The sequence below is a fragment of the Amphiura filiformis genome, chromosome 3 (genome assembly GCF_039555335.1).
Source record: "Amphiura filiformis chromosome 3, Afil_fr2py, whole genome shotgun sequence".
NCBI classification, from domain to species: Eukaryota; Metazoa; Echinodermata; class Ophiuroidea; order Amphilepidida; family Amphiuridae; genus Amphiura; species Amphiura filiformis.
The window spans coordinates 38668166-38693684 of record NC_092630.1 but is presented as its reverse complement, the minus strand read 5'-3'; the positions used below and the strand labels follow the sequence as shown (position 1 = coordinate 38693684).

Below are 25519 nucleotides of genomic sequence, written 5' to 3'. Positions count from 1 at the left end.
AACCCAAAGCTGTGAATGTTGGTACTTGATTGTTTCGATTCTTATATGTTGAAAATCCCTTGTAGTAGTATTTTTTATGTGTATGTAGTGTGCATTGTTCATAAATTATAAAGCTTTTAAATTTTGGGCATTTATGCTCTGTTGCACTGTAGACAATACACAACAAGGCCTTTGTCCCCAGACATTACATAAATTCAGACGATTACGTTTGGCAACACTGCTCATCAATTTGACGTCATCGAGCTGGATCGCCAGCTGGTGCACTGGAGAATCCGATCATAGCAATGTTTTGATTCAACGGTTAGTCAGCTGATAAGGATAGCAGTGACTGATAAAAGTTTGTGCAAGACTTTTGCACATAATTTAACTTCGATTTGAGCAGACAACTTGATTATCACCTTTTGGCCACATCCCAGTCTCTTGTGGAGGGGATTTGCTGGCAAAATGGTGTCCTACATAATCTCCAGACTTGTTGTGTAAGTTCATGAGTTTATAAGCTTAAATAAATCGTAAAATAATGTTGTCAATTTTTTGTTGTCGTTGCATGTTTGATGTTTGTTTTACTTTTGAATGTACCCCATAATTACCCTGAGTAAAGATAGTCACTTGTGCTGAGCATCAAATTGGTCACTTATCGCTCACTGTTCAAAATGTGACATCTACACCAATTACAGTCCCCGAAACTGTCTACTTTTTAGCCGACCTCAATTCCGAAACATTTAGTGATAGTTAAAAATGCGATCCCCAACCCTTTGGTTACCTTTGGACGAATTTGTCGAAATTTCCGCGGAGTCTCCGTGTCCGTGTCTGAAATTCCCCGGTACAAACATCGAAAATGTCGCAATTCTCAGTTCCGGTGATGCTACTATATCCGCATCGCTGTTTTCATACATGAATATATGCATATCTCTGACCCTGTAAGGTCAAAAGCGTGGCGTTGATTTCAACCAATCCGATCCACCGTTTAATAAGCAGCTTGATACTGACGTCATATCTGAGGTGACCAAGAGGCAGGAGCTACCATTTTGGTAAACTGAACTCGACTCGTGCGTTCTTTTGGTTGACATAAATCAATAACGGGTAATAGTATGATTTCAATTTTTTATTAATGAAGTTACTTGTAGTTTTGAGGAATGACAAAGTTGTTTTTGGAAACTTAGATGTTTGTTTCAACTGATGATGTAGGATCGCAAGGTGAGTGAATTCGTGAAGAGATTTGCTTGTTTGAGTGATAGTAGGATACGGGATGTAGGCTAGTCCTCTGTGTTTGACCGGCTCCGACGTCTCAATTCACGACATCTCAATTCGTACCTGCTTACCAGACAGCAATACTGCGTATTGCTGTATGGAACCAGATATACCCCATAATTTATGTTCTCAACAGATTAGTCTTTGCTGCATTTATCTATGCTATGTTTATGTGTAGCCCATGGGTGTTGAATTTTCAAATGGTTTGCCAAAAATTGCTGCTATACTATTACTAAATGCACTAAACCTTTGACGAGCGCGTGTTGTAAGGATACATCGCGTATTTACTGCATTGCACGCACTTGTCTCTGATTGGCTGCTGAGGCGATCTGTTGTTGCCGAGTGGAAATTTATGAATGAACTGTGCGCCGTACGCGTTAGCGCTGAATTTGCAACATCACTGTAGTCGCGCTCGTCAAAGGTTTGCTGCATTTGAGAAGCCAAAGAAAGTCAATTCATTGTTTCCTGTTGCACAATTTTTCATGACTGTGTAGGTGACCATTTCATTTTTCATTATTCATTATTTTTATACCATTTCATTATTGCATCTGTTACAGGTGTAAACCAATAACTACCCATGGATGTATACATGTGATAAATCAGTTTGTAGTTTATAGATGTAGTTTACAACCACATGAAGGTGATTGTACAACTATTATCAAAAGTTTCACAATATTTTTTACGGGATGAGATAAGAGCAGATAAAAAAGTGTGGGACAGAGAATTGAGCGGTTTTGAGCAGAGTAGGGTAACGGGAAACAAGGAATCAACTTTCATTAGCCTTATATAAATTTATAGAAAAATTATCAAATTCGTGTACATCGTGGAACATACTCTTTGCGTGGCTGTGCGTAGTCAGCAGTTGTATGCAGGTAGCCTCGCTAATATGGACGCGTGAGAGTGGCGTTATGCGGCGCATGAAGTTAGCATGATTAGTCGCGGAGTAACAAGCGTAGTTGAATGTTCCACGATGTACACAAATTTAATATTTTTTCTATATTTTTTCCTTTGGCAATGTATGGACCAAAGATTTTGTGCAGATAATTTTAGGCCTATATCAAAATGTATATTTTGGACGATTGTACAGCTATCGTTTCTACCCTATGACGTATGAAAGTATCTTGTTAGCAAATTGTCGTGCGTAGTAATTGAGGGGGCGATACCCCCAGCCTATTCCCTGATCCCTTACGTTCGCTAAAAAAATGCCGATCAGGACTTGCTGTAAAGTTGTATTGCCTGTTGCCAAACACAATATGATGGCAATAGATTATGCATGGACGCACAAACATTTTGTGGGACACACATTTCCTGACCAGGTTTGTGCGTCCGATCCGATGCAGAGCTTTTGAAGGCTAGTAGGAGCCCTGGTAGTGATAACCAAATTCATTATGGGTATGTGGCCCCTGGTTCATCCAAAGTGGCCCCTTGTTTACACCAAAGCTTGGTGAACAAGGAGCCACTTTTTGCCAAAGTGGCCCCTCTAGTTAAAGCTCTTATTTTAACCCTGGGTAGGTATCAAATGGTTGGTAAAAAAAGTAATCCAGCCGGGTTACCCGCCCAATTTTAGGCTTGGGAGGGCAACACAACAATTTTGTTTTTGGCCGAAGCCAATACATTGTTGCAATCATTTTTCAATCAGATGCATAATTTACAAGAACATGAATTTGATTGTGTACCGTATGTTTATCTTATTTTTCAGGTTGATGTTTGGAACTTTATACCCAGCTTATTCATCATATAAAGCTGTGAAGACGAGGAATGTTAAAGAATATGTAAGTGGAATCATTGATTTCATGAATGTTATAGGGTAAAGTAGGGCATTAGGGACCACCATTTTTAGTTTTCATCATACCTAAACAACTCTTGCAAGGCACATTTAAAATGATGGTCAGGATTCCCTAATATGCATAAAAATTACTTGTTTATTGGGTGGTACTTAATGCCCCATGGTACTTAATGCCCCTCTTTGCCCTACATGTATAAATATAAATTACATATGATATAATTTTAAGATAAAATCTGACTGTACATAACATGTACATGTATCTCTGGCAGACACAAAACATACTGTTAATTCTGTTGGACTTGGACGCAAAAATTATTTCCCAAATGACCTCCGTAAAGGCTAGTGAGATTGGCAGGAGCCATATTTTCCAGTTTTAATTGTTTACTAAACACTACATTAATTCATTGATCTTATATTATAGGAAAGGAAAGCAATAATGTAATGACACAAATCCATCAGGCTTGCAGTTCTTGAGTTAGGGCCAATAAGCCCAATAATATACCGTATATCAAAACAACAGTTTTGGGCATTTTTCCCCTTGAGAAATGACACCCCTTACAATATCAAGCCTTGGGATCTCCTTTATGAATGAGAGCTGGACACAACTCTTAGCAATATCATTGTCCTCTGCAAGGTCCTCAACTTTGCATTCTTGCTCCAATAGAGGACATCACAATAGGTTCTTCATGGTTTGTGGTTCAATTCCACATATGCAGGTCACATCTTTTGTGTTTTGATTTTTTTTTTAAACCCACATTTTGAGAGTCACATTACATCAGCCAGTACCAGCTCTCAGTCTGTTGAGGCATTTCCTTTCGGCCCAGTTTGAGTCGGCACTAGGGGGAAGTTTTTCTTTGGCACTTATAATGGATATATAATGGGTATTGGTGGAAGATCTTCTGTTAATTAAGGCAGCTCTGGTACCTTCAGCTTGTGCACATGCTAAATTACTAATTCATTGTGTTGTGTTGTGTCCCTGGCTGGTCAATAGAAGCAGTAATTAAAATGTACAACTAGTGACAGCTTTGGGAAAATACTTTCAAAATAACTTTCCGCTGTTGGATAGTGAAAACTCCAATGGTATATTGCTGCCCATGGTTGGGGGTGTTAGTTTTGTGTGTATATGGGAGAGCATCATGCAGGGACGGATTTAAGCAGTGGCCTGGTGGCCAGCGCCAGTGGATTTTGCGTGAACCTTTGGAACTAGATTAAGGAAGGACACACACAAGTAACATATGTTAAGTTTGGTGTTTGGTATAGTCTCTAACTACCTGGCGCATTGCAACATGCTTCTTTATTTTGCACTTTTTGCAGTAGAACATATTCAAAAAGCTGGGCCACTAAATTTTTTGCAGGGCCAGTAGATTTGCCATTTCACTGGCCCCTGGCCCAGAGGGCCAGTACTAGTAGAAAACTGGAACCTAAGTCTGTCCCTGAGAGCATGCGATTTCAGCAGGGCTTGAAATAAGCAGGAGCAAGGGGCAAATTTACCCCTGTTAAAAGGCAAAATGCCCCTGGTTCTGAAACAGAACTGTGTGTATTTGTATAGACCACGGGTAATATTTACACAAAAACACCCAAAATTGCTCCTGGATCTGAAATCCTTATTTCAAGCCCTGGATTTCAGACACATATTTTCGTTGTAATTCAAAAATGTGTCTATTCAAACATATAGGCTATGTAGCAGTATAGAAACAAGTACCGTAGATAATATCCAGGGAAAATATATTGCACGGTTACTACTCCCCATTCCAGAAAAATACAGCACTAACTTTTGGGGATTAAAAAATATTATCAAGGTCTGCCAAATGAAACTTATCTCAATCCTAATAAAAGAAAAAGTTCAATATTTTACTAATTATTTGAAAAAAGAGCCAAAAACATGCATTTTTGGCATGTTTTCTGACAATCGAGTCACAAAAATCAAAGACTTGGAACAAGTCTAAGCACTCAAAATCTTGGGTATTTGACAAAATTTTGCTCAAAATACACTATTTTTTGTTACTATAATTAAATGATTGGTTATAAAAATGAAACATGTCTTTTCCCAGAATTAGAATGCATAAACTGAAATTAGTCTTAGTACTAAGTCTTTTGGGCTTGATTGTCACAGCATATGAAAAACACCCTAAAAATGCATGTTTTTGGCCCTTATTTACAAATTTATATTGGCCAAATATTAAAATTATACTTTTATTGCCAGTTAGGACTAACTCAAGGTTTAGGATTTAGCTACATGTTTCATTTGGCAAAACAGGATAATACATGTAAAATCCCAAAAAATTAGTGCTGTATTTTTCTGGAATAGATTTAATTAGATTTAATAAGCTATTGCTCTAAAGCATCACTGTTTTCCCGTACCTATTTACATGATGACTGCGAGTTGCATTGGGTAAGGGTTGCACTTTTCTTTCTTTAAATTGACTGTATACAGTCCAAGTATCTTGGAGCATATGTGATGCGATCAGGCAAAATGAGTCTGATGTCGATCAAAATCAAAATTCAGTTTTCAATCTCATTACATGAGCCATTCTCAGAGCTTTATTTTGTTGAAAACCACATCATTGCTTCCAGAGATATGGCCATTTTAGTGTTGCTCAAAACAATAAAATACAAAGGAGGTTGAATACTATTATTGATTATATCTCAAAATCAATATTCCCGACATCCGACTCAGATCGCATCACATATTTCTAACTTATGACTTTGACCGTTGAATTTATTTTTTTTGCGGAATGTACCTTCATTTTTTCCAGGTTCTTAAATAATTTGAAACAGTTGACTGGTTTTTGATTTTAGATTGATGTTGTTGAATCAACATTATTTTGCTGACTGAGTCCTGTAAATTTCGGATAAACATTGTATTTTTAAAGCTTTCTTACTCAATATTGTATTGAAATCTTTGAATAGAATTAGAATGAATTCCTCCACCAGTCGTTGCATTCACTGTAATATGATATTATCTCAACCAAATCGGAGTTGGTGGTAGTTGTTTAATTGGTATATTGGTCATTGTAAGTGAGTGCAATCCCTTAAACCCCTGGTGTGATGATGAGTATAGAATAGATAACACCTGGAATCAGACCTACATGATGTACTACCTTTAAAATAACTTGAAGTACATACACATGGGTGGAAGATATTTTTAGCATTTTGCACAATTTTGTTATGGTCACAAATTCACAAGATGCCAAAAGTATGATATTGGTAGAAAAAGAAGTACATATTCAATTTGTAAATCAATGTCATTGTCATCATCAGCAGCAGAAACAACATCGACAATAAACAACACTATTGCCAACAGCATCATTCAGATTATGAAACCTAGTATCAATGCATTATAAATCACATTAGGGGCTGTACAATAATTATGAGCCACAGAGGAAGGGTAAAATTTGGGGAGGGAAGTATAATATTTGGCAGGTCAAAAGGGGGGGGCAATTTTGGCACACATTTATAGGACATCTTTTTAATTTAGTGCTCTGAAAAGGCTTACGGGTCAGTCCATGTCGAAACAGATTGAGTGTACACCCACCCTCTTGGATTTTGCTCTCCTTTGGCTCAGGGGTACCTTTCATGGATCCCTAGGTGAGGTCACAAGAAAAAATTCAAATTCCATTTAGTTTGCGAATGGCGGGCAATCAAAGTTTGGCGACCTCGACCAAAATTGTGAATTTAAGGGTCCAAATGACAAAGTGCTCTCTTTGAGGGGCACTTTCTTCTTAATTGAATCAGTTGTGATCCTCTTTTTGAATGTGGTCACTCACTGGCTGTGTCTGAAATACCTAATGCCAAAAAAGATAGATTTCGGACTTTCGTTGGGATTTCAGAGGGGTCAAAATCAGCACTTCGTACTGTTCAATCAAATTATCTTGATTTTGAAGGACCCATGATAATGTCACAGTGCACTTATAGGTCCTAATTATGTTCAGAATGGATTAACCATATGCCAATGTCTATGAGCAATTAAAAAAAAAGAGAAATTTCTAGACCCCTACAGAATTTTAGGCCACCCCTAAAGTGGTTCAGCCACAAATGGCACTTAAAGTCTGAAAATTTTGACCCCTAATAACTTTAGGTGTACACCAGATATGAATTTCTAGTCTTTTGCATCTGAAAGAATGTAGTTTAATGTTACTAGGAACATAAGATTTGTTTTGTATTTTTTGTGTTTTAGTATTAAGTTGACGCTTTCAAAAATAGTCATTTTTGCCTAACATACAGGATACGGTACAAAATGCCAATTTTAGAATGATATTTTTTTATATTTTTGATCACTTTATAGCCATTTGTATTATTTATCCTGATATTTCAAGTTGCTCTTGAGTCAAGTAATAAGAAAAAACTACTTTCTAATCCTCTGTATGGATTTTTAAGGGGTCAAAAATGCACTTCCTGGCAACGATGCACATAAAGTACAGGTTATGGGGTCAAATTTTCAGAATGCTCCCAATTATGTCAAGTAATATATCAAATTACTCGTATGGTCATGAGGATTCCAAAATGTATAGTTTGTTATGTGTCAGACCTTTCAGGAGGCGCTATGACGAAAAATGTTCATAGGTCAACGACCTTTTGAAAGTATCAAAACACAAAAATACAAAACAAATCTTATGTTCCTAGTAACATAAGACTACATTCTTTCAGATGCAAAAGACTAGAAATTCATATCTGGTGTACACCTAAAGTTATTAGGTGTCAAAATTTGCCGATTTTAAGCGCCATTTGTGGCTGAACCACTTTAGGGGGCCTAAAATTCTGTAGGGGGTCTAGAAATTTCTCTTTTTTGAATTGCTCATAGACATTGGCACATGGTTAATCCATTCTGAACATAATTAGGACCTATAAGTGCACTGTGGCATTATCATGGGTCCTTCAAAATCAAAGATAATTTGATTGAACAGTATGAAGTGCTGATTTTGACCCCCTCTGAAATCCCAACGAAATTCCTAAATCAATCTTTTTTGGCATTAGGCATTTCAGACACAGCCAGTGAGTGACCACATTCAAAAAGAGGGTCACAACTGATTTAATTAAGAAGAAAATGCCTCTCAAAGAGAGCGCTTTGTCATTTGGACACCTTAAATTCCCAATTTTGGTCAAGGTCGCCAAACTTAGATGGCCCGCCATTCGGAAACGAAATTGAATTTGATTTTTGGCTCTGAGCGAAGCTAAAAGGGCCTAACTGATCGCAACAATTAGAGAGCCAATTCGGGCGTTGGTTTTTGTGCTAAGGATGTTTGTCTGTTTGATATTTGGTCTTGAAATTTGTTTCTAAATTTTGCTTATTTATTATTTAATCGATTGCACTCCAGGTAGATTTCAAATACTCTCGATAAAATATGATTTTTTGGTAAAAAAGCCACGATGAGCGAGTTGTTTTGTGGTACCCGTGTGTGCTAGAGATTATTTTGGTCTGTATAATTTAAGTTGCGTAAAAGTGACGGAAACCAACGGAGGGTAATTTCTTAAGATTCAGTTCAGATTCTGAAGTTATTTACTATTTCATAACTTTTCTTAACTATTTCTTTACAATTTAAATAAAGAAATAGTTGAAAAAAGACAAAAAATGGTCAAGAACATGTCTGAATCTTGAATAAATCTGAACTAATGAATCGGGTAAATGAATTTCCTAGTGGACTATTTTTCCTTGCATAAGTGCACATATTTTGTGACCTCAATTTTTGTGCAAAAAAGACGGACCGAAAGTCATGAAAAATGTTCGTATTTCATCACACTCATTGTAGTTTTGTTAGAATATAGTTTTAAAAAGTCAATTTAATCATATTGTGGACATGATTCTGAGGGAAAATTATATTTTCAATGAGATTTTACTTTACCCCACTTCGCAATATTGAACAATTTCCGTATTTTTCCATAGCAAAAACAGTCTAAATAAATGATGTTCCACTTTGCACAACAATTTTATACTTCAGAATATCAAAGATTGATATGTTTTCTCTTGAAAAACAACATGTTTTTTAGGCCAGGACTTCTTAAGAAATTCAAGACCAAGGTTTATTTGATCGATGTTACGTCGATGGTCCCCGATCTCGCCATGCAGCTTGCTTGTTTTATGTTTCAGGAGGTCATGACCTATGGCGTATTGATCGATTCTGATCTGTTCTGATTGGATGGTCTCAAGGGTAACTGGACATTTCATCCCCTCGCATTTTCATCCCCTGGACATTTCATCCCCTGGACACTTCATCCCCTGGACATTTCATCCCCTCATGTTAAAACGCTATTGTAGCGTTATTTGAGCGTGACAGTAAAAAGATTGCATATGAATATAATAATTGTTTAGGATCTTCAGAAGGAAATAATATAAGGAAATTAATCTTTATTTAAAATTAGTCTAATTTATCCAATGTATGCACCGTGTTCTGTATGAGCTATCACCAGCTGATCACAAGTATAAAAATCGATCGATGTTGAATGGCAATAGTGCAATGAATTTACCTATTGAACAGTGCGTGTAGGCCCCCTACACGGATGATTCTAATTCAGTATTACGCCTATTATTATTATTAAAAGTATTATTATTTTGTTATTTTACCGGGTAGGCCTATCGTCAATATATTATTATTAATTTGTATTATTATTATTTATATTATAATATTATACTTTGTTTTTTTGTTGTTGTTGATATTAGCCTGGACTATTTAACTTAGCTGAAGTGTATTTCTTCTCTTTCTTCCTGTTATTTATGTATTTATTGTGTATTGTTTATAGGCTGTTTATTTATTTATAATTATTATAATTTATGTATTTATTATTTATTTTATTTGTTTATTTATTTATTATTATTTACTTAGTTGTTCATCTAACAAAATTAGTAGGCCTACATTTTTATGGGAACCATGTATCTGTTAATGTTATGTCATGTGGATGGTATGTTATATTATTAATAAGATAGTGATAAAAGTCTAAAAGATAATAGCATCAAATATGTCTGCATATAGGCCCAAGGGAAGGTTCATGGCAATATTTTTGTATTGTCCACTTGATGAGGTGATTAGGTGGAATGTCATGTTATACAATAGGAACAATAGCCGTCATCCGAATGGTTACAGGAAGTTGAACTCTTTCATTCAGTGGAATCTATACATATAACTATATTGCCAGTTTTAGTTGCCCAATTGGGCGACTTTTGACTTTAAATCTCGCGACAAACAAAGTGCTCCTTGATTTAGCGACATTTTGGCTACTTTGAAAATCTCACCCGCGAAATCCATTAAATATTGGGCGATTTTTGAATAGCCGATTTCATAATTGTTAAAATTGGATATTCTGTCATAGTCAATGGTCCTTCAAAACAAAACCTCCAAACAACTAATTCAATTAAAAGAAAACATTCTGTGGTTAGTGTGCATCCAAGTATGACAATGGGAAAACAAATTAAAGTCGATACACACGCAGGGAGATAACTGATATAAGGGCTTAATCCCCATGATTATCCTTAGAATATTCCTATACATGTAGGCCTATCAATTCTCACAAGTGGCTTAAGATGACAAAAGTGCCAAGCGGGGGGGCCAAGTTTCTCTTTTCATGTAGGTTCACTTGGGTTTATTAAAAATAACATGTAACAACATGACATGTCGTTCCATGGCTCTGGGGAGTGGGGCAGTGGCTGAAAATAGGTTAGTCTACATTACCAGTCGTTATCTATTTTTGTTTAAATTTTAATTTAAAATTTTAATTTTACAAAATGCATTATGTAGGCCTCTGAAGGGGGTGGGGACGGGGGGGGGATGAAAATAGCTTAGACTACATTACCGGTCGTTATCCATGGACCCGGGAGGGTGTTCTGGGTTGATTGATTGAAAGTTGACTGAACTTAAAACTCATGGTTATAAAAAAATTGTATAAAAAGGAATGGTAGGCCTATATTATTTTTGATTTTGATCAGCAAGAAAGTATATTCGCAAAGTATAAGGTCTCACATAAATTTATCATGAAATTTAAAAAAAAAACAGTTTTGTAACATGACAATTTGACTTCCAGTACGGCGTGTACAAGCACGACCGAAATATTATGATGCATCCATCATCATGCACAAATCGGATCAAGGTATTTTCAAAATGAAACATTTGTCAAAAATGAGGAAACCACAGTAGCAGGCCCTCGAAATCCGCGGTAACGCGGCCGCGCCGTTCCCAGAAAAAAAATTGGAGGTCACAGAAAAAAAATTGGGGAAAAAAAAATCGATTTTTTTTTTTTTTTTTTTTTTTTTTTTAATTTTTCTAAGTTTTTTGAAATGTTTTCCTACCCACCCACAAACCTTACTGCATGTATTCAAACCACCAAAGCCCAACTAACATAACCCAAAACCCTTGCCCTTACCCCCAAAATTGCATGAATGTGTTTATAACGTTTTAATTACCTTAAATTTGCCTCATTTCAATTTTCATGGAAATTGGTTTTTTTAGTGCTAAGAAAATAAAAGACAAACCTTTCACATAATTTTCTGGAAATACCAAAAAAATACATTTAAGTGCAAAAGCTTTTTTCTTCTGGGTAAGAACTTTTTTCTTACATGCAACAGCTTTTTTTATTGCAGGGTAGAAATTCGATAAATAGGTCAACATATACAAAATGCATGCATGGACCTATTTATCAAATTTCTAACCTGCAAGAAAAAGGCTGTTGCATGCAAGAAAAATATTCTTACCCAGAAGAAAAAAGCTTATGCACTTAAATGTATTTTTTTGTATTTTCAGAATTTTAGATTTATTTTTAAATTTCCAAAATTATGTGAAAGGTTTCTCCTTTCTATAATAAGCCATAAAATAGCTAATTTGAGGAGATGAGGCTAAATAAAGTAATTGAAACTTTATATATTCAGGCATTTAATAATAGGCCTACTAAACATGCTATTTACATGTAGGTCCGATTTTGGGGTGAAATCAATTTCACCCCTATTTCTTTTGGGGGTTGGGCAAGGGTGTTAGTCTTGGTTGGGTTTAGCACCCCCCCCGCATGGGGCCCCCTCCCACATACCCAAAGAGGGGGTGTCAACAATTTTATGAATCATCGTTTTTATATTGTGCATTATATATATCAAGTTCAGCCATGTAGGCCATTTTTTTAGGCAAAGAAAAAACTTTGAAGAATGCCTCTCATGTACAAAAGTATAGGAAACTGAACATTTAAAACCACTTTTTTAGGATGAAGGAAGCATTTTTTCAAAAACGTCTGAAACAGGCCAAGAATTACTTTAACATAGATATATGCATTTTTTTATGTCACAAATTACCTCTTTTGGGGTGCTAAGTCTGCTAAAATCGCCTGGGCTCGACCCCTGCGGGGGGCTCTGCCCCCTCGACCCCCGCAGGAGCTCTGCCTCCTCGACCCACATGGATAATATCTTTTTTTATCAAAGCCCATGCACTCTCATGCCTGAATTAGAGCCTCAGAATGGTGATTTCTTACTTTAAAAAGTCTCAAATCCATGAGCTTTTTAGGCTTTTTGAGCCCCTGGACCCCAACCGTTAAGGGTGAGCGACAAGGCGCTCGCGAATTTCACAGAAAATTTAAAGCAACATAGTTTAAATTCCCAGACAGGAAATATTTTTCCTATGCCCTGCACAGTAATGACAAAGTTGAGTCCCATATGCAAAAATAAAAAAATGAATCTAGGTATATCAAACACCCAGATTTGGAAGTAAATACAAATATATGTTGTTAAATAAACAAACAAAGAAACAAATAAATAAATAAATAAACAAAATAAGTAACCACATGATCTTCAGGTGAACAAATATGACTTACATGTATACTCGACTGACAAATTATGTTGATTAATATTTTTGAGCAAGTTTGTATTGGGTGTGTTGAAACTGAGTTTGTCTTACTTTTAGAAAATGAATCTAGAAAATTTAATTTAGAGAATTTAAATATTTGCGGTCGTGCGATTTTTTATAACCCGGTCTTTAGGGCCCATGGATTGTAATCCAAGATACAGATGGAGAGTGTAAACTCTGTCGGGAATCACGTAGTTCAAACTTTAAAGTTTCCGGGGAGGGGGCACTCTAATAGTAAAATGACATGCATGTGCGGAAAAACCCCAAAACCAGTTCTTTCTGCAGTTTTTTGAGCCATATTCTAAAACTTGGTTGCCGATCTTATAACAGTATAGAGTGTCCCCACAAAATGGTCTTAGGAGCAAAAAATGGCTTTTTGGGTGAAAACAAGAAAACATTGGATCTTTGGAGGTGGTGAAGGGGATCTTTGGAGGAAAGCAAGAAAAATAAATGGGCAAAAACAGGAGAAAAAGAAAAAATATAATGCAGATATTTATTATCAGTTGAACTGATGGAATTCCAGTATTTTGCATATATAGTACTCCTTAATAGTCTTTACCGTTTAGTATTAATTTAATTCTCCTACAAGTATAAGTTCTAACTATCCTTGTACTTTACTACTTTTAGAACCTTTTAATCGCACCTTATCAGTGGTTATATTTAAGGCTGGCATTTTCGGTCGGGTAAACGGGTACCCGCCCGAGATTACATTACCTGGGCAGGAAATGCCCTGCCCGGGTCCCCGAATTAAAAAAAAAAAAATTATTTTTTTTTTTTTTTTTAAGTTTTTTATTTTTCGGTTTTGTAGTGTCCCTGGACCTAGACCTAAATGCTAGGATCATTCATGGTTGACCTAAAAAAAAAAAAAAAAAAAAAAAATTTCAAGATATTTTGTTATTTTTAATATGAAAATTGATAATTTGTATTAATGTCATAGTCTATTAATGATTTCAAAATGCATTCAAATTCAATACATTTAAAATATCTTGAAATTTTTTTTTTTTTTTTTTTTTTTTTTAGGTCAACTATGAATGATCCTGGCATTTAGGTTTATTTCCAGGGACACTACAAAACAAAAAAAAATAAAAACAAAAAAAAAAAAAAAATTTTTTTTTTTTTTTTAACAATTCAGGTACCCGGTTACCGCCCGAAAATTGCGGCGGGTACCCGTACAAAATTACCCGAAAATGCCAGGCCTAGTTATATTACAGATTCCCGAATGATAGTTATGTAGATTCCATTGATTAATAGTACACCAGTCAATGATTGAAAGAATTCAACTTCCTGTAACCATATTATTATAACTTCCTGTAACCATATTATTATTATTATTATTATTATTATGTGGACAATACAAAAATATTGCTATGATCCTTCCATATATATGCAAACATATTTATCAATATACAATAAACAGATAAATAGTATTAAAAATGTACTAATTTTGTTAGATGAACAACTTTAAGTAAATAATAATAAAATCAATCAATCAATCAATCAATCAATCAATCAATCAATCAATCAATCAATCAACAAACAAACAATACATAATAAATACATAAATAACAGGAAAAAAGAGAATACACTTAACATAACATAACAATAATTAGTCTATATCAACAAAAAACCCGACAGTAAATAATAATAATAATAATAATGATAATAATAATAATAATAATATGCCTAATAATAAATATAATGATAACAATACTCACAGTAATAACAAAAGATATGTGCGTATGCACTGTTCAATTTAGGTAAATTCATTGAATGTATAAACTATTATTAACTATTAGTCTATTATAGGCCCTGCTGCCATTCAACATTGATCGATTATTATACGTGTGATCAGCTGGTGATAGCTCATACAGAACACGGTGCATACATTGGATAAATAAGATGATTAATTTCCTTATATTAGTTCCTTCTAAGTTCAAGATTCTAAACAGTTATTATATTCATATGCATTCTTGATTCACTGTCATGACTGTCACGCTCAAAGAAGCGTTTTAACACGAGGGGATGAAATGTCCAGGGGATGAAGTGTCCAGGGGATGAAGTGTCCAGGGGATGAAGTGTCCAGTATTCATTTCAAGGTCGTCACAGTTATGAATGAATAATTCACAAGGTCATTGGGGGGGGTGGCAGTAATAGAAAAGGTCAAAATAATGTTGGATAATGAACATAATAATGTACATAATAATAATAATAATAATTGAATTCAAATGTGACTGAAATTAGTGGTTTCAGAAATCATTGATTGCAAGTTGCAAAGTTTCATCTTTTACTATAGGCTGTGCAATATTAATCACCCGGATTAATCATGAGCTAAATTTTGAGAGAAATCAAAAGGAATGGCAAGCAATCAATGACAGCAGGGGGTGGGGAAATCACCTTTTTTTTTTTTTACTATTCCCTGATCAGAAAAAAGTTACAAAGATCAATTATTTGAACCGATGGCTGCTTTCGGAAACTAATAACAACGTAACTAGTAGGCCTATGGGCATGAAATTTGGTAGGTAGGGCCTACAGTCAACATTTATAGCCAAATTTTCGGAAGGTCATTTCGGGGTCACCAGAGGTCATCTGAGGTCAAATTAGTAAAAACTACTGGATGGGCTTGAAACTTGGTGGATACAGTCGACATTGAGTCAAATTTTTGGAAGGTCATTTCGGGGTCATTTGAGGTCAAATTAGTAAAAACTGTCATATGGGCATGCAACTTGGTAGGTTCAGTCAGCGCAAAATATGGGAATTAAGTACCTAATTTGCATAATTTATGCGTAATAAGCAAAATACCTTGTGAACAGATTATCTGGAGATCAGTATGGGGTACAGTGACGTAACTTGGTGGGGAGTAAGCGTGGCCAGATGTTCTCGACCTGATTAGATTATCAGCGCAAAATATGCTAATTAAGTACCTAATTTGCATAATTTATGCGTATTTGATGCATATCAAGCAAAAAAAACCTTGTGAACAGCTTATCTGGAGATCCGTATGGGGTACAGTGACGTAACTTGGTGGGGAGTTGCGTGGCCAGATGTTCTCGACCTGATGGGACATTCAGCGCCCAAGGTACGAATTGAGGAGCGACGTTGCAGAATTGTGAGTGGGTCTCGGAGGCAGATGTAGCAGTAAAACCCTTGTGAACACCTTATCTGGAGATCCGTATGGGGAACAGTGGCGTAACTTGGTGGGGAGTGGGGGGCCAGAGGTTCTGGGCCTGATTAGATTGTGAGCGTAAAATATGGTAATTAAGTACCTAATTTGCATAATATATGCGTAATAAGCAAAATACCTTGTGAACAGATTATCTGGAGATCCGTATGGGGTACAGTGACGTAACTTGGTGGGGAATTGCGTGGCCAGAGGTTCTCGACCTGATTAGATTTTCAGCGCAACATACTTTATCCAATTTCGTGAGGTCAAAGGTCACATAAAAGGTCAAAGGTCAACTGAGGTCACCTAATCTTTTAATAATTAATTTTCAACTGTGCATCACATATCCAAATAACAGCTTGATCGGTCATGTAACTAAGGAAATATGCGACTTTAAGATAGTCGCTTTTTATTTAAAGTATAGCAAAGTAACACTTTCAATGAGTGATAACTCGTAAAGGAAGCATCTTTCTGTTTTGATTTATTACTTTGATGAAATAGTTCTTTGGTATTGCCAAATTTGATTGCAAATTTGTAAGGTGGGCCCCTGAACCCGGCCATTTAAACCCAAATTTTTGGAAGGTCATTTTGGGGTCACCAGGGGTCATCTGAGGTCAAATTAGTAAAACTGTCGTATGGGCATGAAACTTGGTGGGTACAGTCAACATTTCAAGCCAAATTTTTGGAAAGTCATTTCGGGGTCATCTGAGGTCAAATTAGTAAAAACTGTCGGATGGGCATGAAACTTGGTGGGTACAGTCAATATTTAAAGCCAAATTTTTGGAAGGTCATTTTGAGGTTACCAGGGGTCATCTGAGGTCAAATTAGTAAAAACTGTTGGATGGGCATGAAACTTGGTGGGTATTGTCAACATTTAAAGCCAAATTTTGGAAGGTCATTTTGGGGTCACCAGGGGTCATCTGAGGTCAAATTAGTAAAGACGGTCGTATATGCATGAAACTTGGTGGGTACAGTCAACATTTAAAACCAAATATTTGGAAGGTCATTTCGGAGTCACCATGGGTCATCTGAGGTCAAATTAGTAAAAACTGTCGTATGGGCATGAAACTTGGTAGGTACAGTCAACATTTAAAGCCAAATTTTTGGAAGGTCATTTTTGAGGCCACCAGGGGTCATCTGAGGTCAAATTAATAAAAACTGTCATATGGGCATGAAACTTAGCACGGGGGTACAGTCAACATTTAGAGCCAAATTCTTAGAAGGTCATTTCAGGGCCACCAGGGTCATCTGAGGTCATATTAGTAAAACTGTTGCATGGGCATGAAACTTGGTGGGTACAGTTACCATCAGCCAGATAATCGTGCCCAGCCGATAACGCCAAATTAATTTACCTCTCTACCAAAAGTTATCGCATAAAAGCAGGCGGTCACAAAAGCAGGCGAGACTTGTGGTTCGAGAACCGCCTTGTTACCCTCTGAAATGGCCTTTCCTGTGGTGCTAAATGTGCAAAAAACATCTGGACCCCACCAGGGACCCTAAAGGGGACCCCCGGCCGTGCTGGGCAAGAGTTCCGCTTCGCTATGCTTAGCAAGTTCAGGATTTTTTGGGTCAACTTGTGACATCTCTGACTGTTGTATTTAGTCTGAAACTTGGTGGGTAGTCACCAATTAGAGCCAAATCCTTATTCAGACTAACACTATTCTTGACATAGGCCTATTTTGATACATTTTGATTAGTGTAGACCCATTTGGACCCTTTTCCATCCAATTCCACCCGTTTCGATCCATGTGGCTAAATAGTAATTCCCAAAATTGATTGATGTATCATGCTCTGCAAATGAGATAGCTACCAACCGACCAGATGTACCCATTGAATGTAATATGTCACATATACTCAAATGTTTTCACCTGTTGCACATTCGACTTTCACTGTCACCATAAAGCACAGAGCCACAGCACCATTGGTGCTCTTGTTTTTCTTGTGACCTCACCTAGGGGTCCATGAAAGGTACCCCTGAGCCAAAGGAGAGCATAATCCAAGAGGGTGGGTGTACACTCAGTCTGTTTTGACATGGACTGACCCTTACATTTGTTGGAAACAATACTGAAACATTTATTTCAGGTTTACAAATGGGTTCCCAGCAGTGTTCGAAATATGCCTCAAAAAGTTACAGGCCAGCCAGGCTTGACTTTAAAAAGTTACCGGCCAGCCGGGTCGGCAACTAGATGCCAGTCAGAAAAGTTACCGGCCAGGCCAAAAGTTACAGGCCAATGGCGGCTGACCGCCCTATTTGAACGCTGGTTCCCAGCCAACAATTTGGTATGTGCAATAGGGGGTAGGGTAAGGATTTTTTGGCAGGCAGAAGGGGGGGGGGCAATATTTGGCATGCTGTTTGGAAATGTTACCCTCCCTCAGGGCTCACAATCATTATTGCACAGCCTGACACTTATTTTAAAGTTGAGCCATCTCATTAAAACAATCATACCTTATTATTAAATATTTACTTTATTTCCTGTGTGAAAACCCAGCACCATTTCAAATAAAAGTACATACATGTACAGAAACACAGTTTATACATACATGTACAGTACACATACTGTATCTTGATAATGTTGTAATTAAATAATTGTGTGAGTACAAGATGGGGAATTGTACTTTTAAAACAGTGGGGCAAAATGTGTTTTTGTTAAAATGAAATCAAAGTTGTTTACAGATATGAAAGTAAAATGCATGTATACTAAAAGTTGACCAATTTTACCAAATAGCAAAGTTGTCTTGCAATAAGCATTGTTATTCTTTCAATTGTACAGAATTTTGTCTACTGCTTGAGCTTGATTTTTCCGATCTGACAGTAATCTGTGTATTTAAAATCAATTGAAAGGACAGCATGAAAACCACATATTCCCATTTAATAGCATGATTAGTGCTTCTCCTACAAGAACTTTCACAGCCTCTCTTTATAAATAGAAATGGCGTAGCAAAGATTGATTTTAAGTACCAAGCATGCAATACTCTCACGAAATCATAACCTGAGGTTTCTCATCATGGACCAACACAAGAAAATACCAAAGGTTAAGGTGACATACCATAGAGGTCATGACCCTTGGAGGAGAGGCAGCATGCAGCATCCTCCTTCTTGGCAACTGTAGTGGGATGAGAAGGTTTGTCACAGTGAGATGATACTGGATGTAAACACAGCTGGTTTAGTTGGACTGAAAATGTTTTCCTGACCCCAAGCGGGTTCGTTCAATGGATGCATCAACATCTTGTTCTCAGCACTCTTGTATTATTGAGTCCAAGCTATGTTTCTCCCAACAAGTGATAAGCATAAATTTGTTATCCCTGAAAGAACATCTTCTTTTATAAAGCCAAACAACAGAGGAAACGGTAGCATACAATTCTAGCCTACATATAGCAACATATTAAATACCATGATACAAATGATTTTTAAAATGCAGATGTACTAGCAAAATACAGCAATGTACACATGATCATAATAGTTGAACACTGTGTCTCATATCCCTGGTAAAATATAAACTGGGCAACTCACAGCTTGACTTATACTAATTTGTAGGCATATAAAATTTTATTCATTTTGAACTAAAATCCAAGAGTGAATTGAAATTGATTTATCAAGTAGGGCCTACATGTATTTGTGTTACACAGCATGTACTGTGTAGCAAATTCGATCATGAATTGCCTTGTATTATGTTTAATAGGGTAATAGTGTCTATTCACTCTCAGGTGATGAATACTGAACTTTTGATTTGCACAAATAGCTTGCAGGTCAACCAAACTAAATCAGCCATATAAACAAAAGCAAAGCTTGGTAATGCTCCGATTTGTTTTTTATTTGTTTGTTCAATAGAGCAAAAGGTGAGAGTTGATAAAGGATTATGGAAAATCCTGAGTTCAGCGTTACAGCATAGAACATAGGATTACAGGGAACATTAAGGGAGAAAAGATTGAGAAATGCAGGGAATAAAAATGTAAAGTGCAATGATCTTTTGTAAAATGTTGTGCTACAAAATACATGTATCCGTACTGATGCAAGTATACTATAGTCCCACCTGATGCAAGTATATAGCCTCCTGCCCCCCCCAAAAGGATCATTCATGGTTGACTTTAAAAAAAAAGTTTTTTGTGTTTCTAATATGCAAATTTGTAAATTTGTGTTCATGTCATATAGTCTATGATTTCAAAATGCATTGGATTTGTCTTTAATGTTGAAATCATTAAAAACAAGAGCGGTAACCGCACCATAGCTGAACCATGCCCGATCGGACAACTATAAATTTAGCCTCACCTTTGACCTCAGATGTCCTTTGAAGTTTCATACTTCCCAAATGCCGCGGAGTGTTTTTCCCCAGTTACAGCCCCATCGGAGGAACATTAAATTTGACCTGACCTTTGACCTCACATGACCTTGGCGGTTTCATACTACCCAAGTATCAGGGATCATTTTCTCCAAGTTACAGCCCAATCGACAACTTTAAATTTGACCTGACCTTTGACTTCAGATGACCTTTGCCGTTTCATACTCCCCAAGTGCCGGGGATTGTTTTCCCAGTTTACAGCCCCATCGGAGCAGCTTTAACATTTGACCTTTGACCTTGGATAACCTCAGATGCTGTTTCATGCCGCACAAGTATTCACCATTATTGCGCAATTAGAGGCAACTACAGCATTCAGAGGCACTACTGTATAGCATTTATCACATACCCTTAGTGTGTATTTTCATAAATGCATCATGGGGCGCCGTAATTTCCTGTGATCTAAATACTAACCACAAAATGGGTTTAGTGGGACTGATGGCTGGTATAGACTGGGCACAGTGTGTACCAGAAGTACTGAAAATGTTTTCCTGACCCCATCAGTCAGCCAGCAGGTCACACACACACAGTCGAGGTCACCGATTTTCTAACAGCGAGTTCGGTATAATCAGTCGCTTTGCGACTGGACCAAAAGACTATGTCTGCACTTTTGAGGGCGATTTGTGACCCCTAGTGCAAAAGCAGAGTCAACATGGACGGTGAGTAGTTTTGTTTACAAAATTTGCCGTAGAATGATACCAAATTCGACATGTTTTTGTTCTTGTTTGATGATGAAAAGTTGTTCCGATGAAAATTTGGGGTGTTGAAATTTGGAATCTTCAAACCGTGTTATTATCCGGCGGAATTTGATGTGAAAAACGAGTGATTTAGTCACGAGCGAAGGATGTAAGCTTTCGTGTGATACCAAATTCATTACATCGTGGTTTGGTTCAGTTTGCAAAAAACACGATTTGCAATTGGGGTCGATTTTGAAATGGACTCGAAATCAATCAATGATTATAATATTGTGGAGCTAGCAATGTGGAGCATTTTACATTAATAATATGGCTTGCAAATTTAATTTAAATCGTTATTGTTTGAAGTTTATAATTATTTTATCTTGTTAAATAATTAATTAATTATTAATTTATTTGTTCTATTTTTATATTATTTACAATTCCAGGATCTGTGGCGTGACGGGAGGCACGAAAAACCGCACAACAAAGAGGAAAACAACAGAGACAAACATGGAACTTCAGTGGTTGATGAGGAACTACAATTCATATTTAAATATCTCTAAAACACTGTCATGATGACTGTAGACTGTCATTATTTTTAAGGGGACTGTTGAATTGTAAATTATGGAAGCAAATCTCTGACTGAGACCGAGACGGTATTTAATGAGAAATGACGTCAAAGACGTGCATCGTCTTGTGGTTGGAATAAATTGTGAATTTTATTCCTGGACCTGCACCGTACTGCAGAAAGAAATCAGAGGCTTGGAGCGTAGAATGGAACAAATCCGAACAATAAATATTTAGTTTATACGATGATCTTGATTTATTAATTATGGTTATGGAATACAATGGAAATACTTCATCATCAAGCTAATTTAAAATATCAGGTACTGAGCTTGAAATCACAAATCATTTTCTTTTTTAATTGTGCTAAATTATTGTGTAAAATCAGCCTTATTTATTTTTGCCTAAATTTATTGATTTTGACTGAAATTTTCAAAATATGTTTGCAAAAAATTGTCCTGACCGACCGACACTAATTTAAAAGTCTATGCACTCGTAAAACAACCTTTTTTTGGTTGCCTCACAGTTATATTTAAAACGCCAAGAAAATATTATTGCATTGTATAGTTGAACAATTGCCTGCATAAATTTACATCAGATTTGGATTGTTCATTTGACTCGGCTTCACCTTCATGTATAAACTATCAATATGAAAATTAGTTAATTCCTGTTCATCGTAGAACTTTCCCACATGGGGTATACAGCGTAGAACGCAGACGCGAAAACTTGTTATTGCACAAACACAATTAGTCGGTTCTGAAAATGTTGCAGCTGCGCTGTATGCCCTTGTCCACAATGAACATGAAATTAGCAATTTTCCTATCCAGGATCAGCTTTTGAAAAATATTGTTTTATCAAGCCCAGTAATCCCCAGATGTTTTTCCTGAATTCATTGATCTGCTAGTCCTTCAAGAATGACTATCGGCTTAGGTTAAAATCTATTAATAGCGAGGCGACTTGGCCTTGCCTCGTTGTTCGGCTTTGCCGAGCCCCCCCCCCATAGCTGAGGTCATTCTCGAAGGACTATGATCTGCCAATGCATTGCATTTGTATAAATCTCTTCCAAAATGTAAATACCATAGTAATTTGATTATTCAGTTTGTACCGCTAGAAGTTAAAAAGAAATAAAACAACTGTTTCAGAAATAAAAAAAAGTGAAATGCTTTCTTTTTAATAAAAAATAATTTTCAAAATGGAGTGTTTTGTAGCCGTTATATGGATATTTACCCCACAGGTGTGGTAACCATATGCAGCTTAGCCTGAGCCCGGGAGCCTGAGTGTGTTTACCGAAGCTGGACCAATAATATCTTGCTTTATTCCGCAACTTTTATGTATGATAGTGTGATGTTGCATCATTGATTTACCCATCCCTGATTTACCCCAGAATATTTGATAAAACCATTGAAGCCTGCTTAAACAAGAACAAAGTCAAGTTAGTTTGGGCTGAAGATGCAAGAGTGCAAGAAATAGGGCCTACATATAACATATTCCATTTCCCCAGATCTTTCTAGAAAAGAGTGTGGTATCTTGCCTGGCAGTGTGACATCCATTCAATCAATTTAAGCTTGGGGACCGTTCACAAACACTTGTTAGGCCTGGGGGTGCTCATACAAAATGGGGGGGCTTAAAAGTTTTGACCGGCGGCTGAACATTATGACCATAAATTTTCCCAGGAAAATTGAGTTTATTTATGTATGGGGTTGACCTATAATTTTCATTTTAAAAATGGGGGAGGGCCTGAAATTATTGAGATCTAAAAAGGGGGCCCCGAAAAATTTTCGTGATGAAATTTTTTGCACCCCCCCCCAACCAACAAGTCTTTGTGAACGGTACCTTACTGTTTTGACCCCCGATCATAATAAAATGATCGCGATCGCCGTAGTTCTGCAGTGCAAAGCTTCATGCTTCAAGTAAATAAAGGAGAACTAGCGTAATGTTCCCCACTTCCACCTGGTTACATTTTTTCATGCATACACTTCAACATTTCCTTTTAATTACTTCAGCTGCACGTAAAATGGTAAACATAGCTTGTTTACTTCATTGTTTATTTCGGTTTATTTACCTATCGTAATTTTGAATATTCATGATCTTGTATGTCAATCGACCAATCACAATCGGTTATTTGCATGACGAACGCAAAATTTGACCTCTGTCGTGACCTGATAAACAATTCTCCTCGTGTTAGATTCTGTCATGAGCGAAAATAATTTTGATGTCGACAGTTGAGATATTTTTGTGTTATTATCCGGGCGGAAATATTTCATGTAAATTGATTACTTGTATTACGTGGAAAACAGATCAAACTTTGGAAATATTGTGTTTTTCTGGATCATGATCCGATATTATGTGAAAAATAACCACATTTCTTGACCGAAATTTGAGGCTAATCATATGATTTTTTTCCGAGGTAAGTTTGACCTTCCAAAATATGTTTTAAGCCATAATTTTATCATCAAACACTAATATATAGTATATAGATATAATATTTTGCAGAAAAGCAAATTATTTTATGATATTTTAAGGAGAAATTTGAACTCCAATTTGGGGTTTCGACAACGCAACTGCATTGAGCTACCGAGGTCACGCTGTGTGCACGGGTCGTGGAAGTTAGAAACTAGACGCTCGCTGCACGACCTGCTGGCTGACTGCCATTTGAAGCGAGCTTGTGCACTGGATGCATCAACATCTCGTTCTCAGCACTCTTGTATTATTGTGTCCAAGCTAAATTGTTTCTCTCTCAACAAGTGATAGGCATACATTTATTATCCCTGAAAGAATTAACATTTAAATCTTCTTTTATAAAGCCAAACAACAGAGGAAACGGTAGCATACAATTCTAGCCTACATAGCAACATATTAAATACCATGATACAAATGATTTAATGCAGATGTTTTAGCAAAATACAGCAATGTACACATGATCATAATGGTTGAACACTTTGAAATAGGACTGTGTCTCATATCCCTGGTAAAATATAAACTGGGCAACTCACAGCTTGACTTGTAGAATTTGTAGGCATATTAATTTTATTCATTTTGAACTAAAATTTTAAATCCAAGAGTGAATTGAAATTGATTTATCAAGTAGGGCCTACTTGTGTTTCACAGCATGTACTGACTACTGGGTAGCATATGGTCATTTTCACGGTAAAGGGTGTAACTTTGGATTTTTAACATTTTGATCCGTAGTTTTCTAATAAAGCCACAGAATTCCATGATTTTTGGCCACATAAGTCATCTAGTTAGCAGCTACCTTGGGTAGCATAATCATCTTTGGGAGTTACTGCGTTCAGTTTTAGCAGGCTTAAATGTACCTAATATTGCCATTTTGAAAAACTGTAAAAAACAGTAACATTTTTGTTTTTTTTTGTGTTTTCTTCAGTTAGTTCATGGATAATTTTTCTTATCCTGAAAATACGGTCATATGTTCAGTAAACACTGCCACATTAGATTTAATTGTGAACAGCCCTGTATTTTTGAGAACAGGACTTGATATTTGTCGTTTCGAGGCTTCATTTTCCGTTAACAATTGTTAACAAACTTTGTGGGTATAGCTTTGGTTCATAATTCTTGGTTATTTCTTCACTTCTTCTTGATTCATAACAGTTGATATCTTAACTTGAAATGGGTAACAAAAATTAGTTGATTTGCAAGCTTTTAAAATTTTTATAAAATCTTGACTTCAAAGAGCCGATTTTCCGTTAACTTTTTTGAAGCCTCCGAAACAAACTGTTCAGCAAGCTTGGGCAAATATAAATAAAAGAGCTCATCCAATCTATTTATCAAAATGTAGCAAAGTAGATCCTCAAGTCACTTGTTTTTAAATCATGGAGATATATATCACCGTTTGAAAATGGGACCCAATACAAACTTTCCGTTAACAATTGAAGCCTCCGAAACAAATGAAGCCTCCGAAACAACAGTAAACTTAATTATCATCT

The 25519-nt window shown here is 36.4% G+C and overlaps 1 protein-coding gene across 5 annotated transcripts in view; it reads left to right on the top strand.

Annotated features, from left to right (window-relative positions):
• Nucleotides 1-241: 241 nt before the first annotated feature.
• The window catches only part of LOC140148470 (uncharacterized), a 79433-nt gene continuing 54155 nt past the window's right edge, over nucleotides 242-25519 (top strand). For 2 of the 5 annotated variants that reach the window (XM_072170446.1, XM_072170445.1), the window contains exons 1-2: nucleotides 243-476; nucleotides 2948-3020. In XM_072170446.1, the coding sequence (XP_072026547.1) occupies nucleotides 445-476; nucleotides 2948-3020 (105 nt within the window). In that variant the 5' untranslated portion in view covers nucleotides 243-444. Of the gene's footprint in view, nucleotides 477-2947; nucleotides 3021-25519 lie in introns of all 5 variants that reach the window. The other 3 variants (XM_072170442.1, XM_072170444.1, XM_072170443.1) reach the window with 2 other exon arrangements.